This window comes from Argentina anserina, chromosome 7 (assembly GCF_933775445.1).
Source record: "Argentina anserina chromosome 7, drPotAnse1.1, whole genome shotgun sequence".
Taxonomy (NCBI): domain Eukaryota; kingdom Viridiplantae; phylum Streptophyta; class Magnoliopsida; order Rosales; family Rosaceae; genus Argentina; species Argentina anserina.
Genome location: NC_065878.1, coordinates 22,870,611 through 22,888,799, shown reverse-complemented (window position 1 = coordinate 22,888,799; position 18,189 = coordinate 22,870,611). Strand labels below are relative to the sequence as shown.

Genomic DNA, 18,189 nt, shown 5'->3' with positions numbered 1-18,189 from the left:
GCACCTAATGTCTATATTACTGGGAAGCTAATTCCGGTAAGGGTCTATACAAATTTTCTCAGGTGCGGATGTACGAACGGGTTTTCCGTCTGGATTTTCGTCGTTTCTCCACGATCCGGATACCGGCGATGCTGTTTATTCTCACTGGAGTGACACTACACCTCCTAGACGTTGTTGTTGTGAAGAAGAAGACGAAAGAGATCGGGATCAGAGGTCTACCATGATCGGTGGTGAAGTTCTGAGTGAGGTTACTGCATAGGTCGGACCCCGATCTCTTTAACTTTCTTCTCCGTCGCAGCAGGATCTAGAAGGTGTGGTATCACTCTGGTGAGAAGAAACGGCGTCGCGGCGTCCGGATCATGGAGAAACGGTCGAAAATCCGAATGGAAAATCCATCCGGACCACCGCAGCCGAGAAGCACTGAGAGCCTATATATCCAAGTACCATCACTTAAAATTACTTAAGCAAAGAGAAGAAGAAAAAAAAACAGAAGCTGGGTGCCTGGGTGTGTGTGAGAACTGTGGGACTGTAGGGGAGAATAGTATAGGGTTAGGGCATTGCCCTTTTGTTGAAGTGAATCATACAGGATGGCACAATCTAATTAGTTTATATCACGCTTTCACGAAACGTACACGAGTAAGATTACTCTATGATACAAATTGAGGTTCATGACTATTAGAGTGGGTAGAGACTTACATTTGTATCATGCAGATTCGTATCCTGTTAGCATTCATACATTTTTCATAGCACGTACGTACGGTTTACGTAAAGTATAGTAATTAACTGTCTAGGTAGTAATAATATTAGAGAGTTAACTGGAAGCTTGTCGCTCTTCACTTAATTGGGTTCACTGCAATGGAGGCTGTGGGAGAAATCACCGAGGCTATGAACAATGTCAACATCTAAAACTCGGGTTCACACAATGTCAACATCTACAACACCAAGAAGCCCATGTTCTTTTACGTCAATCTCGCCAAGAGGTATATGCAGCAGTACAATGAGGGGGAGCTATCTGCCTTGGGAATGACTATTGCAGAAATTCTCAGAAACAATGGGCTGGCGCGCTGTTGAGGAAAAAATCATGACTTGATGGCCGCAGCTGCTGAGGAGAGAGAACTTGCAGCAGCAGAGGCCGAGGACCAAAGCGAAAAGATGTTCCTTCTACAGTTGTTTAATTTGCAATTGAGGCTTGTATTGTACCCTGTTTGGCTTGAATTATGTACTCTAAAAACTGGTTCTGGAAATAAATTTGCTCAAATGTATATTTGAATCGTAGAATAAGTAAAAATAAAAATAAAAATATAAAAAATAATTTCTTTTTTTGCAGAGTTAACTATCCTTGTTATGGTGTTGTGATTTGAATTGATAGTTTTTCATTTCTGCATTTGAGCACAATGACGTCAAATTATGTCTACACAAATTATGACAGTAAACCTGCAGTGACCGTTCTGCTATACAAACAATAAAATCGGAGTTGTTCATTACTTCATTTAGTGTCATAGTGGTTAAAGTTAAGTCTCAGCTCTGTTTAGAATGAGAAAGTTTTGTAGGATAATGAGATGGACAGAGCAAAGTGTCCACTGTTATTCTGTTAAACCGCTATAATCTAGCAACAGCTTGAATGTATGCATTTGCAATACTCAGCTCATTACTCAAGATAGTACTGTCTCTTGCAATATGGCATTTGAAATTGAAGACATTGAAGACATTGAATTTGTTATTTCGATTGGTGCGATATCTTTATGTTGCCACTCTTTATAAGAAAAATGTTCAACAAAGTACAAACCTCATCAGTATGTAAGAGATGTTTCATAAGCTAGGAGATGACATGCGAATGTGTGATCTTAATCCATTGTACAGTTTTCTCCCACAACACATTGTTACAGTAATTATAAAGTTAAGATTTCCACCACTTTATAATTTCATATATGCACGTACATATATAAAGTATTCTCAGTTCCGGAAACCACATTTCTCGGGCTATATATCGATCGTTATCTATGGAATATCATTGTATATGAAGCTTCATGACTCATGTATAGGTATCTCACGTTATAACTATGCAAAATGCATGCAGCTAGGACAATAAGACTATATACCTAAGCTAGGAATCACGGATGTGCAGCTATACTTAAAGCAATGCATGTAATGACCCGATTTTTCGGGATCAATTTATTTGAATTTGTAGAAATTAATAAACTCTGTTCGATTATTAAACTGAAATATTTCACCTCGCGATTGAAAATTTGAAAACAGAACCGTCTTCAGAAATTTTATTTAGAAAAACGTTACGTTTCCGCGATGTGAAAATCGACTTTTACTCCGTCGCTCGTTTGTGAAAACTTCCTTCACGAAAGTTGTAGAGCTCGTCGATACGAGTTCGTGGACACATCACGCGTTCTAATCGGACGTCGTACGTGAAAGTTATTAACAACGGAAGTTAGTTTCCGATTTTGGAAATAGGTATAAAAAGGAATTTTTGGAGATTAGAGTTTCCATTTTCAGAAACCCCTCTCACCCGCATCTCTCTTCTCTCTCCTCTCTCTCTCTCTCTCTCTCTCTCTCTCTCGCCGACCAGACCACCGTGGCCCTCACCACCTAGCCTAGAAGCGTCGCACGGCCCTCCGCAGTCAACCCCGAGCTCGACACGCCGCCGTGAAGCCTGCGCTACAACCGAGCCTCCTGCGATTTTCGCCGCCGCTTGAACCCCGCTTCCAGCGACGCATGCCCTCGACGCTCATCCCCCTCCGCCACTCCTCATTCCCAGTGCCACCAACGGAGCGACCGGAGCTCGAATCGCATCGCCCAAATTGCAGCTACTCGATTTCGACTCCGCCGGCATCTCGAGTCCTCCGGCCGTTCTAGGGCACCATCTAGGTAAGAATGCATTCAATTCGATGGTTATGATGATTGTGGATAAATTTTGGGTTGAATTAATAGAGATTTGAGGAGATTCGGAGGAGGAGGAGGGGAGATTCGTACCGCCGCCTAGGACAGCACGTGAGAGAGTGTGAGGAGGGTAGGAGGCGGCCCTAGGCCGTGGGAAGGTAGCGGGGAAGAGAATGAAGAGATTTGGGCGGCGGTGGGCAAGCCACGCGCGCCGGTTCGAGCGGCGCGTGAGCTCCACGCGCTGCCACTGTGGGGAGGAGCGGTCGCCGTTGGTGGCGCGTGTACCCCACGCGCCGCCACGTGGGGCTGCGCGTGAACAGTGATTTTCAAACATTAATTTTTTGGGTAAATTTATTTTACATACGATGAATGTAAAACTAATTTACATACAGTAAATGTAAATTTATTTTACATACAGTGAATGTAAAAAGTAATTTATGTACAATAAATGTAAATTTATTTTACGTATTATAAATGGAAAATTATTTTACATACAGTAATTGTAAAAATAATTTCTGAAGGATAAATCGGTAATTATTATTTACTGAAATAGTATTTACGATGGAATAGTACATGGATGTACATAAATACGTAAATAGTATGTACTCGTACAAAAATACGAAAATAATATGTATTTGTACATTAATACGTGAATAGTAATTACGTGAACAATAATTTCATATAAACCAGAAATTGCTGAACAGTAAAACATTATTACTGTTTCGGCATTTAAGGTTTTACGTAACGCTTTTAAATTCACTTCTTATCTATTCTAGGTGATCGACACAACAAGTAAAGGATTCACTCTCAGAATCGTGAAAATTACACATCGTAAAATCTCACAGTGACGAATCTACCCCTGCGTAAATTCATGATTATGCTAAATTTAAAAGAATGAACTATGATATGTATATGATATAGTGGATTGTGTATGTGTATAATTGGTAAAATAGGTACATATATATGGTCTGCTATATTATATACTGTCGTAATTTCCGTTTGCGAATGAGTCATTATGGCGTTGATATTTATTTATTTGAGCATGTCAATTTGATTTGTACAATATCATGTGATGCTTGTTTGTACGTGGTTTTAACTTTAGTTATGTTAAAACGTTTTTGGTGGTATGTGGACCTGTCTTCAGACGTGTTGGCATATCGGAACCTAGCCTTGGCCGAGCGACAGTTACGATTCAGTTAGAGCTCTAGTATGTCTGGCGGGGTACTAACATGAGGGGTAACAGATGTGTACCGGTGCTCATGAGTACCCATGTTTTGGATATTGGGTAGCAAGTGGTTGCCCAATGTCGGGCGGCGTACTAACATGAGGGGTAACAGAGGTGTACCAGTGCTCATGAGTACCTATATTATAAATGCATTTGGGTAAACAAAGGGGTTGCCCGATTTCTCATGAGCATATATATTTTCAGTTAATATTGGACAACCAGATGGGTCGTCCAATGACTCATGAGTGCATTTATGATTAATGCTTTATGTATTGTCGTATAGATATTTATGCGAGTTATATTGTTGTTTTACTCATACGAGCTGCAAAGCTTGTCAGGTTTGTGTTTACAATCCCGGTGCACCTATTCGATGGTATAGGGGATAATTCCGCAGGTGTGGATTAACGGAATCGACGGACAATATTGAAGACTTTGAAGTTGTTTTATTTTATCTCGTGTGAGGATTGAGAGGCCTTTTACATTTCAATTTGATATAATGCATGAATTATAAATTTGGTTTGTAATAATCAATTTAGCTGAGTTGTACTATGAATTCAGTAATGATCCGTTATGACATTAAAAAGATTTCGATTTATTGAGATCGTTTTAGAGTTTTCATGGCTTCGAAATTTGAGATTCATACTTGAAATTTCGGGGTTGTGATAATGCATGTCGTCAAGCATGTAGGTAGTAGTTAATCTGAGATTAATATATATATATATATATATATATATATATACACACGATCAAGAGTGGACGTCCGCACTGCACCAAAAGTGCAGACGTCAATCCTTTCACTGGAATCCGGTCACCAACAATAAGTATTCTCTTACCAAACGAAACCCTTTTCTCTTGAAGTTTATTGGGGTCAGAATCAGCCCATTGGATTTGCTTCTCCACCACTCAAGATCCATGGAATTTGAAGCTTCTGCATATCAGTGGAGTCGACGACTGCTAGTTTGCCGTCGACATTGATCGGGCATGAGTTTTCCAGCAAGCTTACTGATCAGACCTTCGACCTCGACTTGTTTGACCCTCATCTTCTTGGTGACGTCGTCGGGGATGGTCCTGCTCTTTATCCAGCAACAAAAAACTCATCATCCATATATATATATATATATATATATATATATGATTTTATCAAATGCCAAACCAGACTCTAAGACAAAAGCATATGACAGAGAGACAACAGAAGCAAGCTCGTGACAATATAGATTGGCCTGCAGATGAAGATATATCACTAACCCTTTTCTAATATCTTAAGCTAGCATCGCATTCCTCTATTTCAGTCGCAATTTTGTTCTTGCTCATAAAATACATAAAATGTACCGAGCTACATGGATTTTAGTTCACATGCTTCTTAATTTACGATCAATAGATTGGGCTATTTGCATGTAATAACCCGAAAAATTCATATCTAATTTCCAATGAGTTCACGGATATTATTAAGTTGGTCATTGTCTAATTTTATTAGCCGAGAATGAAAACGAAAGGGTTTGAAATATTAATTGTTCAGAAACGTTCAATTTGACGAGTCTAAGAGTTGACTTGTGACTCATTGGGTTTCTTAGGAAACTTCTTACATGAAAGTCGTAGAGCTCGTCGATATGAATTAGTGGACACGTGACACGCTTAAATCGGAGTTCGTATGAAGAAATTACGATTCAAAAGATATTTGGATAATTTTGAAAAATAGTATAAATATGGGAATTAAAGAGAAAAATGGGAGAAAAATCAGAAATTCGGATCGGTACTGTTCACGGATACTGTTCACCCCCGAAAAAAATCCCGAAATTTCTCTCATGAGCAGCCGACTTTGGGCCGCCGGATCTCCGCCGTCTGGCCACCATAGAGCGGCGCACCGGTCACGTTTGAAAGGTTGCTGCATCCCCTGTGGATTGGTGGTAGCGCCACCCGCCATCTCGCCGCCGTTTAGGAGCGGTGAAACCCGGAAGTTCTCCCGAAAAAACATATTTCGCCGAACTTCAACTCGTCGGATCTACCTCCTCTAGCAACCAATCGGTATGATTCTTGTTTCATTTTGAAGGTCTCCTTCCATACTAGAAACCCTCCAAAATATTTAACCTCAATCGTTGTGTGCTAGGAGAATCGAAGAAAAGAAATTCTAGATTTTTAAATTGGGGCTTTTCGGTTCTTGTTAAATTGATGTGTTTAGGCTCAGAATTAGACTTTGTGGTGAACTAAGAAGTTGTTAGCAATCTCATTTAGATTGTGGTGGTGAAATTTGGTGATCATTGGTGTCGGTCGGTGAACAGTAACGCCGCATGAATAGTATTGTGAATAGTGTTTTATAAACAGTGTTATGTAACAATAAATGCGAACAATGTTTTAGTAAACAGTGTTGTGAACATTGTTTCGGTAAAACAGTAACTTGAACAGTGTCATGGTAAACTGTAACTGTGAACAGTGATAAAACGGTAACCGTGAACAATTTTTGGTAAAAACAGTACATTGGAACAGTGATTAGTAAAACATGAACAGTGTTCTGTGAACAATATTTTATGAACTGCATTTAGCTGTACTGAAAATCGTCACCTGATATTTTACGTATCATTTTCTAAGCATTTATCATGCTAGTAGGTGACTGACGAAACGAGTGAGGAAATTTCTTTCAGTGTCGTGGAAATTGCACGCATGAAAGAAGGTTAGTAAAATCTCACATTTATGAATCTACCCTTGCGGAGATTTAAGATTATGCAGAATTTTAAAGAATGAAATATGACATGTATATGATATAGTGGAATATATATATTTGTATAAATGATAAATAGGTACATATATATAATTTGCTATATTATATACTGTTATGATTTTTGTGGGGAATATATTCATTTTGATGATAAGATTTATATATCGAAATGTGATTTGATTTGTACAATATGACATGATAATTATTGTACGTGGTTTTAACATTGAGTTTTGTTAAAACGTGATTGTCTTCGGACGAGTTTTGTCTTCGAACATGATTGATGCATTCGGACGAGTTTTGTCTTCGAACGTGATTGATGTCTTCGGACGAGTTTTGTCTTCGGACGTGATTGATGTCTTCGGACGAGTTTTGTCTTCGAACATGATTTATATCTTTGAACGAGTTTTTGTCTTCGGACGTGATTGATGTCTTCGGACGAGTTTTTGTTTTCAGATGTGTTTATGTCTTCGGACGTGTTTGGCATGTCGAAACCTAGCCTTTGGCCGGGTGAAAGTTACGATACAGTTAGAGCTCTAGTTTGTCTGCCGGAGTACTGCATGTGAGGTAACAGATGGGTTATCGGCTCATGAGTACTCATATTTTTGGATGTTGGGTAGCAGGAGGTTGCTCAATGTCGGCGGTGTACTACATGAGGGGTAACAGAGGTGTACCAGCGCTCATGCGTACCCGTGTTATAAATGCATTTGGGTAAACATAGGGGTTGCCCAATTTCTCATGAGCACTTTCATTTTCATATTTTTGGACAACCAGATGGGCCGTCCATTGACTTATGAGTGCAATTATAATTGATGTTTTGTGATTTTCGTATATATTGATATGCGAGTTATATTTTTATTTTACTCATACGAGCTGCAAAGCTTACCGGGTTTATGTTTACAATCCCGGTGCACATATTCGATGCTGTAGGGGATAACTCCGCACGTGTGGATTAGCGAAAATCGACGGACCGCTCAGAGGACTTGAATGTCATTTATTTACATCATGTGGTGATAATTTTGTGTAGATTTCTTGTGAGGATTATACATTTCCATTTGTTATAATGTTGAATTATAAATTTGGTTTGTAATAATCGATTTGACTGAGTTGTATTTTGAAATCAAAGATGATCCGATGTGGCATTTAAAATGGTTTCGATTTCATTGAGATTGTTTTAATGTTTTTCATGACTTCGAAATTTGAGTTTCATACTCGAAATTTTGGGATCGTGACATTGTAAAACTTGCCAACTCCGGCAGTCCGGCCATCTATTTCCACAAGCACTTCCGAACTTCTTCTTTGTCATTTACTTTGTATATTAAGCTGGAAAATACAGCTTGAAAAGTTCAATAACATCTTACTGTATTGGCCAAGTGGATACTAGATCTTAAAAGGGATCATAAACCGATGATAAGAACAAGATATTCGGATCATTTGTGAAGCTCGAGATAAATAAGTTGCATTAATTTGAGTAAAAAAACGAATATACATATATTATTGTAATAACCCCAATTTTTCAAAACGATATTTAATTTGAAGTAAATTCTATAAAGTTTAAAATTCATTTAAATTGAATTTGATTGTTTGCAAGTGTTACGAAAACGGAAACGGAAACGTTCCGAGAACGTTTAATAAGAAAACGTTACGTTTCTGAACGAATTTATCGACTTTTATTCCGTCGCTCGTTTGCGAAAACTTCCTTCATGAAAGTTGTAGAGCTCGTCGATACGAGTTCGTGAGTATGTGACGCGTTCGAATCGGACGTCATACGTGAAAGTTATTAATGTCGGAAGTTAGTTTCCGATTTGGAAACTAGTATAAATAGGATAATTGTGTTTAGGGTTTCCATAATTGGAAACCCCTCATTCGGCCCGCCTCCTTTCTCTCTCTCTCTCTCTCTCTCTCTCTCTCTCTCTCTCTCTCTCTCTCTCTCTCTCTCTCTCTCTCTCCCTCTCTCCGAAAATCCTCTCACCGATCTGCCTCCTTCCGAGCCACCGTGACGTACACCGCCCAGCCCAGCGTCGCCGCAAGGACTCCCTCAGCCACCCTCCAGCTCGCCAGCCCGTGCCCCGCCGTCGCCAAGCCGCTCGGACGTCGCCAAGATTCTGCAATTCTTCCCCGCCGCTGCCTATCCTCCCCGATGCTCCCCACAGTTCAAACAAGGTATGGGTTGATTGAATATGGATGTTGTGATGTTGTTGTGTGTATTGTGGATCTTGTGGATGATTTGTGGAGGAGATCGGAGGGGAGGGGACATTGATGAACACCGCCGCCTTAAGGCGGCGCGTGTGGGAGTATGGGGCAAGCCATGGGTGGTCGGAGACCGTAGGAAGGTGGAGGGAAGGAAGATGGTGGTTTTGGAGGCGGCGGTGGCGTTATACGCGCCGTGGTTAGCCTCGGCGCGTGGGCCCCACGCGCGGCCCGCCGGAGGTGGCGCGTGTGCCACACGCGCCGCCACGTGCGGCGGTGGGAACAATTTTGACAGAAGGGTATTTTGGTAATTTATTGTGTACGGTAAATGTAAATGTAATTTTTAATTACTACGGTAAATGTAATTAAATTTTACCTTCGGTAAATGTAATTATAAATTACTTTCAGTAAATGTAAAAAGTAATTTTGTAAAAGGGTAATTTTGTAAATTTTATTTACTGAATTTGTATTTACATTTAAATCGTACATATACGTACAGAAAATACGTATTAGTATTTATACGAACAGAAATACGTATATAATATTTATACATACAGAAATACGTATTAATATTTATACGTACAGAAATACGTATATAATATTTATACGTACAGAAATACGTATTAATATTTATACGTACAGAAATACGTATTAATATTTGTACAGTATCCGGGAATAGTAACAGTGAACAGTAACACTGAACAGTAATTTCGTAAAACCGACAAATTGCTGAACAGTAACCGATTACTACTGTTTCGGCATTTAAAGGTTTACGAAACGATGCTAAATTATTTTCTTATCTTTTCAAGGTGATCGTTAAATCAAGGAAAGGAATTATCTTCGGAAATGGTGGAATTACGCTCAAGTCATTAAGGTGAGTAAAATCTCACTTATTTACGAATCTACCCTTGCGGTGATTCCAAGATTTTTGCAAGAGTTTTTAATATTGAATTACGACACGTATACAATATAGTGGATTACGTATATATCGTATAAATGGTAGTAAGTACATATATATATAATTTGCTATATTATATACTGTTATGAATTCATTGGAATTGGTCATTTCGAATGACGAGAATTAAATGTTGAGCTTGTGATGTGATTTTTGTACAATATGAGGTGTGATTATTGTACGTGGTTTTAACATGAGTTTGTTAAAATGTTTTGTCTTCGGACGAGTTTTGTCTTCGGACGTGTTTATGAAGTATGACATGTATACGATATAATGGATTATATATATATATATATATATATATATTGTATAAATGGTAAATATGTACATATATATATAGTTTGCTATATAATATACTGTTATGATTTTATCGTGATTTATGTCATTTCGATGACGAGATTTAAATATCGAGCATGTGATTTAAATGTCTTCGGACCTGATTTTTGGTACAATATGATGTGAGATTATTGTACGTGATTTTAACATTGAGATTGTTAAAATGTTGATTTGTCTTCGGACATGATTTTTGGTACAATATGATGTGAGATTATTGTACGTGATTTTAACATTGAGTTTGTTAAAATGTTGATTTGTCTTCGGACATGATTTTTAGTACAATATGATGTGAGATTATTGTACGTGATTTTAACATTGAGATTGTTAAAATGTTGATTTGTCTTCGGACGTGATTGGTACAATATGATGTGAGATTATTGTACGTGTTTGGCAAGTCGGAACCTAGCCTTTAGCCGGGCGAAAGTTACGATACAGTTAGAGCTCTAGTCTGTCTGCCTTAGTACTGCATGAGAGGTAACGGGTGGTTATCTGCTCATGGGTACTCAGTTTATTTTGGATGTTGGGTAGCGGGTGGCTATCCAATATCAGCGGTGTATTACGAGAGGGGTAACAGATGTGTACCAGCGTTCTTGGTACCCGTATTATAAATGCATTTGGGTAACCAGAAGGGTTACTTAATTTCTCATGAGCACTTCTTTTCTTTGGGACAACCAGATGGGCCGTCCACTGACTCATGAGTGCATTTATATTTGTTTGTGTTGTGGATTTTCGTATATATTGATATGCGAGTTATATGTTTTCATTTTACTCATACGAGCTGTAAAGCTTACCGGGTTTGTGTTTACAATCCCGGTGCACTAATTCGATGGTGTAGTGGATGACTCCGCAGGTGTAGATTAGCAGGAATTGACGGACCGCTCAGAGGACTTGAAGTGATTTACCTCCAGCTTGTGTGAGGATTTTGTGTGACTACTTTGTGAAAGATTGTGAGGATTATTACATTCCTACTTACGTAATGTAAATTATAAATTTGGGTTGTAATAATTGGTTTTCTAAGTTGTATTGATAACTCAGTGATGATCCGCTGTGCACTTAAATGATTTCGATTTTATTGAGATGATTTTGTGTTTAACGACTTTAGAATTTTGAGTTTTTAAGCTCGAAATTTTGGGGTAGTTACAATTATGGATTTTCCCGTAAGGAAGTTCTTATTTATTCTTATAGTACGGATTTTCTGTTTTGACTAAATTTTCGATCGAATTTTCACATTTCTATCGTCTAATATCTAGGTAATAACGGAAAAATCATCTACAGAAAATTTCAGTCATTTTGATATCCGTTAAGGTATTCATAACTTTGATTTTCTACTCAAAATATAAACGTTCAGGTTTCGCATAATTCAATTCGTCCATATATTGTTTTTGATAGTTCGATACCTTAACGATCATCAAATTGACTGAAAAATTACAGAGATAATCTATACGTTATTACCTAGATATTGAACGTGGAGATGTGAAAATTCAATTAAAAAGTTGGTCAAAAATAAAAATTCGTACTATAAAAATAAATAAAGATCTCTTTACTGGAAAAGCCTTGATATAGATATTATTTGTATGGTAAATTTTTTTTAGTTTCATTTATAATAATGTGTTTATATTTTTGCAAGAGTACTTTGCAAATACTGTTAAATAGAGAGATCAAAATTATAGACATCGAATGAAATTTTCCTAGTGAGGCACTAATTAAGATGAAGTTTTAGGTGTTGAAGACTTCTTGGTTTCATCTATATATATATATATATATATATATATATGAGTACATACATCTTTTTTATTTTCAATTTTTCGATCTAAATCGAAAATTATGAAGGCTAAATATAATTACAAATTATGAACTTAATGACTATATATTTATCTTATATATTACATATATGATATAGTTATATATACACACCTGAATTTTAAAATGTGATCGGATAGTGGCCGGGTCTCATGAACTATTAATTTGAAAGTCCGAAACTTAATGATCTCTAGCTCGTTTGAAAGGCCCCCTCGAAGAATAATGTTAACCAATTAAGAAACTTAATTACAAGTTAATTAAGGATCATCTTAGAACGTAAAAGTCAAACAGCTAGGCCATTTTTTAATTTTGTTCACAATCCTTTAAATGAGCTGATTCTTCTTGCATAAAGCTAATCACCTTGTTGTGCACCGTTCATTAGCACTGATTTTATGCATCAATATTCCAAGAAAAAAACATTATTCTCACATTCTCAAATTCCAAGTACTTGTGCAGTACTAATGGAGAAACCACAATCATCACCACATGTCCGTTCCAACACTTCAACTACTACTACATGCATATCTCTCAGCTCTTTTCACTCCTTCAAGTCCAAAGCTCCACCCTTCATCCAACCCCACCTCCTAAACAGCCTCAACTCATCCATGGAAGACACACCAGCCCTACCTGCATCCAAAACCCATGAACTAACAGCATCTTCAATCTCTTACACCAAATCCACCACCGCAACTACCACCTTTGCTCCACTTAACTTCCTCTTCAAGCCATGCACCTTCTCTTCTTCCCCCACTTACATCCTCCGCGACATCACCCTCACTGCCTACCCTTCCCAAATCCTCGCCGTTGTTGGCCCTAGCGGCGCCGGAAAGTCCACCCTCCTCGATATTCTAGCTGCCCGAACCTCCCCCACAAGCGGTGCCCTCCTCCTCAACTCCTCCCCGGTCAATCCTTCATCTTTTCGAAAACTCTCCGCCTACGTCCCTCAACATGATGCATGCCTTCCCCTTCTCACAGTTTACGAGACCTTCGCCTTTGCCGCCTGCCTCCTTATCCCCAACCCTAACAAGTCCAACATTGACACCATCGTCTCCTCAGTTCTCTCTGAGCTCCGGCTCACGCACTTGACCAACACGCGCCTCGGCCACGGCCTATCCGGTGGTGAACGTCGCCGCGTCTCCATTGGTCTGAGCCTTCTACATGACCCGGCGGTATTAATTCTCGATGAACCCACCTCCGGCCTCGACAGTACCTCTGCTTTCAACGTAATGCAGACCCTCAAGTCCATCTGCACCACCCGTCAGCGCACGGTGGTTCTATCAATCCACCAACCCAGCTTCAAAATACTCTCCAACATTGATAGAATCCTCCTGCTTTCAAAAGGTGAAGTTGTCCACCACGGAACGCTTTCTTCTCTGGAAGAGTTTCTCCTGTCAAATGGCTTCACTGTCCCTCCACAGCTCAACGCCTTGGAATACACCATGGAAATACTAAACCGCCTCGCAGTCCCTAAACCTATCCTGTCCACCAATTCACCTCCATTAATCTCTTCTCCAAATTCTGATGATGGTGATGGAGCTAGACATGTTGTCCGTTACAAAAGCTCTAGAATCCACGAGATTTTGACTCTTTACAATCGCTTTTGGAAAATCATATACAGAACCAGGCAGCTACTCTTAACGAACACCCTGGAGGCTTTACTAGTGGGTTTGGTTTTGGGCACCATTTACATAAACATCGGGTTGGACAAGCAAGGAATCGAGAAGAGGTTTGGTCTTTTTGCTTTCACTCTCACTTTCCTTCTGTCCTCCACAACTGAAACACTTCCGATCTTCATCAACGAAAGACCTATTCTTCTTAGAGAAACTTCTGGTGGTATTTACAGGCTCTCGTCGTATCTGATCGCCAATACCCTAGTTTTCTTACCCTACTTGCTTGCGATTGCGGTCATATACTCGGTCTGTGTCTACTTCTTGGTAGGTCTTTGTGCTAGTTGGCAAGCTTTTGCTTACTTCGTCTTAGTGATATGGATCATTGTGTTAATGGCCAACTCTTTCGTCCTCTTCTTGAGTTCACTTGCCCCAAACTACATCGCCGGGACTTCGCTTGTGACAATTAGTCTCGGCGGTTTCTTTCTATTTTCTGGCTACTTTATTTCCAAGGATAACATGCCCAAGTATTGGTTGTTCATGCACTTCTTTTCTATGTACAAGTATGCTCTTGACGCCCTTTTGATCAATGAGTATGGTTGCCTTGTGTCGACGTGTATGATATGGTACTCCGATGATCGGAGTAAGAATAGTACAGGGAGTGGTACATGCATGGTGACTGGAGGTGATGTGCTGCAGAAGAGAGGGCTCCATGAAGGGCAAAGGTGGACCAACATTTATATCTTGATTGGATTCTTCGTTGCCTACCGTGTGCTGTGTTTGATGGTTTTGATCAGAAGGGTTTCAAGATCAAAGAAGTAGCGCTGAATTGTAATAAGTTATATCTAGTAAGTTTTGCATATGCAATATTTTTATTTTCTTTTATAAACTTGATTTCAATTCTTTCTTATGGAACTGTATATGGCCAAAATAGGTCTTGCAGCTAGCTCTCCTTGGCTTAATGTTTCTTTGATGTTAAGAAGTACTACATGAAACACAGATGTTGCATCCGAAAAGTTTGAGTTTTGTTAGAACACACATATATCATATATGGCTCTTGGAATACGACTAGATATTATATGGGAAATATTATACGTCCGATACGTCCACTCTTTATCTACTCAAAAGATGGAATTCATCTCTTTAATTTTGTTTCCCAAATTAGAATGATTACGTTCATTACGCATGTCTTCTTTCAAAGCCAGAAATTGATCTTCTAACCATAACTTAGATAAAGTTTGCATATACAGAATTGAACCTATCAATGTCGACAGCACAATGTGATATACTTGAGGCCTAAATTCATCACATCACATGCAAAAAGCTCATCTGATCGATCAAGGGAGCATGCACTGCCGTACTCGATCATTGAGTGCGATATATACATAACCATAGAGGTGTGGATAGAACTACTCCAGAAAGCTTATGGCCCCGACTTCTTTGTTTCTGTCACGGGTCGCTATAGAAAAATGATGCGAGAGAGAGAGATAGAGAAAACTCCAAGCTATGTTCGTAGTGATATATGATGCATGATGGAGCCTTTATACTATATTATTGTAAGTATTCACGAACTGTTCTAAAGGGTTGTCGAGTGGTGATTGAAGTTAGAACAAGTTAAAATGCAGGACACAGCAAGAGTTTGTTTTGTTGCAGATTCCACTTGAATCTGATTCAGCACCATTCTTCACGGGTTCTGACCTGTTTCTTGAGTACCCGTGACTAATCCTCTCCTCCTGTCTCTCAAGTCTCAACTCAACTCCCAAAGTTCTACATGTCAACAAATACAATTTGCTCCATACCTACAGTCTACAGTGATATATGACTGTTAATTTATCTAGGGAGGGAATATCAAGCCAAGGGTCGTCGATTGCATAGAGCCAAACATTATTAATTACCGAAGGACAAAGCATATATCACTATATTAGAGCACGTAGCTAATAGCAGATCGACTGTGTTTGTCGCCCATTTTTATTTTGCCGGAGTGAAAGTTAACTCGAAAAGATGTTGTAATCCTATTAAAAGTTCCGGAACTTTGCTGTTGTTAATTACTTTTTTTTCCTGAATGTTTCCAATGCCTACGTTTGATTAAAACTGCGGGTTATAGCACACCATTTATTCTTTTGTTGTTAAAGTCGCAACTTCTAATTTTCTGACAATACATATGCTATTTATACTAATCCTGCGTAAAATGAGAAGCTTTGAGTTGATGAAAGGATTTACAAAAACCAAGATGAAGTAGCTAGCTATTTCTGTTCTAAACCGAGTTCAATCTATAGATCGATCGAGCTCACATAATCTGCAGCTATTTCCTGGATCCTTTTTCTTATGACCATTTTCCGGGATTTTAAACTATTGGCATCTAAGTGCAAACAATAATCTGTACACCAGAGATATTAAAAACTTGAGACATTTATTCATGCCACCAGCCATTACAAAGACGTCGATGGTTTCACGTTTTAGTAAATTAAAGGGGAAGGGCTCTGCCTAAACTCTTATTTGTTTTAGCCAAATGAAAAAAAAATCATAGAAAACCCTAATATACTTAATTATACTGTATCTCTAACAGATCGAGGATATTAAGGAACCTTAATAATTAATGATCAAAGTTCTTGTAGGTAGGTACTTCTTATTATATATTTTCATGGAAGTTCTATCTAGTTGATATTCACGCTCGATCATCGATAAGTTGCTCACATCCACTATATATAACCATCTTAATTTTGTTTAAACAACTCGGCCAACTCGTCCAAGGAAGCAATAGAAGACCCACCTTCTTCCTTGGCCTTCACGCCACCATTTCTGAACTCCAAAACCCTCCCTCTTATTTCATCCCCACTCTTATTTCAGTACCTCCACCTGAGGCGCCTACTTCCTCACCACCAGTCCCCTTTCCTTTGTTCTTTCCACAAAACCATGTGGCAGTATGTCCCCCGAACTTGGATCCTCTACTGTTAACTCTTCTATAGGTGGATTACGAACACCCACAAATTAAAACCTCTAGCCACTTTTCTCTAACCCTAACGCCATGGCCTCCAACTGTTCAATAGAGAATACTCCCATGCTTCCGAAACATAGAAACACAACGCTGTCTTTGGGCTGGTTGTTTAGCCACTTCAAGCTCTCATGCTCATCATTATCTCCGCTCCTTCCAGAGATCAACGGTCAGACAGTGAAGACGGGAGATGTGGGTTGGTTAGGCAAGCACAGTCCTGCCCTCAACGCTTTGAGAGCTCGATCTTAAAGCAAATCGAACGTGTTGAGAATGACTCCATTCGACTTTGCCATGTGAGTTGAAGTAGAAAGAAAGGGAAAATTCTGTTCTACGCATATGCAGCAGCATTTTTCTCCACATACAAACACATACACCCACACGTGCATTATATGATAAGCCTCTTTCACCACACACACTTGTGTGTATATCATACCTTGCTGCACAGCAGACAAGCCCGAAAGAAAGCTCTTGTAGAAACTAGTAGAGCGGTCAAACAAGAGCTTGGGCATTGCCGAAACTCGAATTGGTGGCATGCCCGAAATGGAAATCGGGGTGTAGCCCAAATCAGTCAGACTATTGGTTGTCCGATGGAAGGTGGGGATGTTTAGTAAGACACAAAGACTCCTTCTGGCGGAGGCGTAGAAGTAGAATGTAGGGATGTTGAGTACATTCGCGAAGTCGAACAATGCGTCGCAAAACATGTCGAGAATAAGGGCTTTGGGACTTGACTTTAGGGTTTTAAAGACTTGGAGGATGTTGGAGATTTGAAGGCGTGCACATTCGTAAGGGAGGTTGAGCTTGTCGACGTTGTCCGGGAGAGAAATGATTGGGAGATGGTGGAAGTTGATGGCAGGGTTGGCGGTAGAGACAGCTTTGATGTAGTTAGTTAATTTATCGTTGGAGCTGGCCACCAGTTTGGCAGTGGCGGCAATGGTGGTTGGTGCAGTTGAGGCGAGGATTGTGATGGAGAAAGAAGGGTAATGAGTGACTAAGATATTGCCAAGCTCTACCATGGAAATCGGGTGGCCTAGTCCTGGATATGGATACAAAACAATAACGTCACCACCCATTTTCACAACAATCAATTGTTGTAAAACTGAAACTATGATCGATGGATATTTCTTGTTCATCACCATTGAAATATATAGGACCTACGTTACTACTCAACCAAAGGGCGCATTTTAGACGTGCACACTGTGTTCGGCTAGTCACCGTTAAATAGCTACCAAATTTCCATTCACTCTCCATTCAACTTATTATGAGCTCGATAAGAACACTTATCCGCAAAATTCTTCGCTGCCAACTAAACTTCCATTCAACTTGTTAAATTGCTAATATATATAGAGGTTGGTGAATCTTAATCGTCAATCAAACACATTCCGACGAGTACGTAGAAAATCAAGATGGGAATTGCAGCCCAATGTTGGTAGGGTTCAGACAATCACACCAACAAGAAAACTTTGATCGAAAGTATGTACGTAAGTGTAT

General features: G+C 39.3%; 1 protein-coding gene and 1 pseudogene across 1 annotated transcript; one reads left to right on the top strand and one right to left on the bottom strand.

The window, feature by feature from the left end:
• The first annotated feature begins 12,517 nt into the window (after positions 1–12,517).
• LOC126802433 (ABC transporter G family member 4) lies at positions 12,518–14,717 on the top strand. The gene has a single exon (XM_050530058.1). The coding sequence runs from the start codon at positions 12,564–12,566 to the stop codon at positions 14,529–14,531; it is 1,968 nt and encodes a 655-aa protein (XP_050386015.1). The 5' UTR covers positions 12,518–12,563; the 3' UTR covers positions 14,532–14,717.
• Positions 14,718–16,423: 1,706 nt separating this feature from the next.
• LOC126803850 (anthocyanidin 5,3-O-glucosyltransferase-like) lies at positions 16,424–17,771 on the bottom strand (annotated as a pseudogene).
• Between the last annotated feature and the right edge of the window lie 418 nt (positions 17,772–18,189).

Excerpts from the sequence above, each read along its gene's own strand:
- LOC126802433 (XM_050530058.1), top strand. The coding sequence starts at position 12,564 with ATGGAGAAACCACAATCATCACCACATGTCCGTTCCAACACTTCAACT.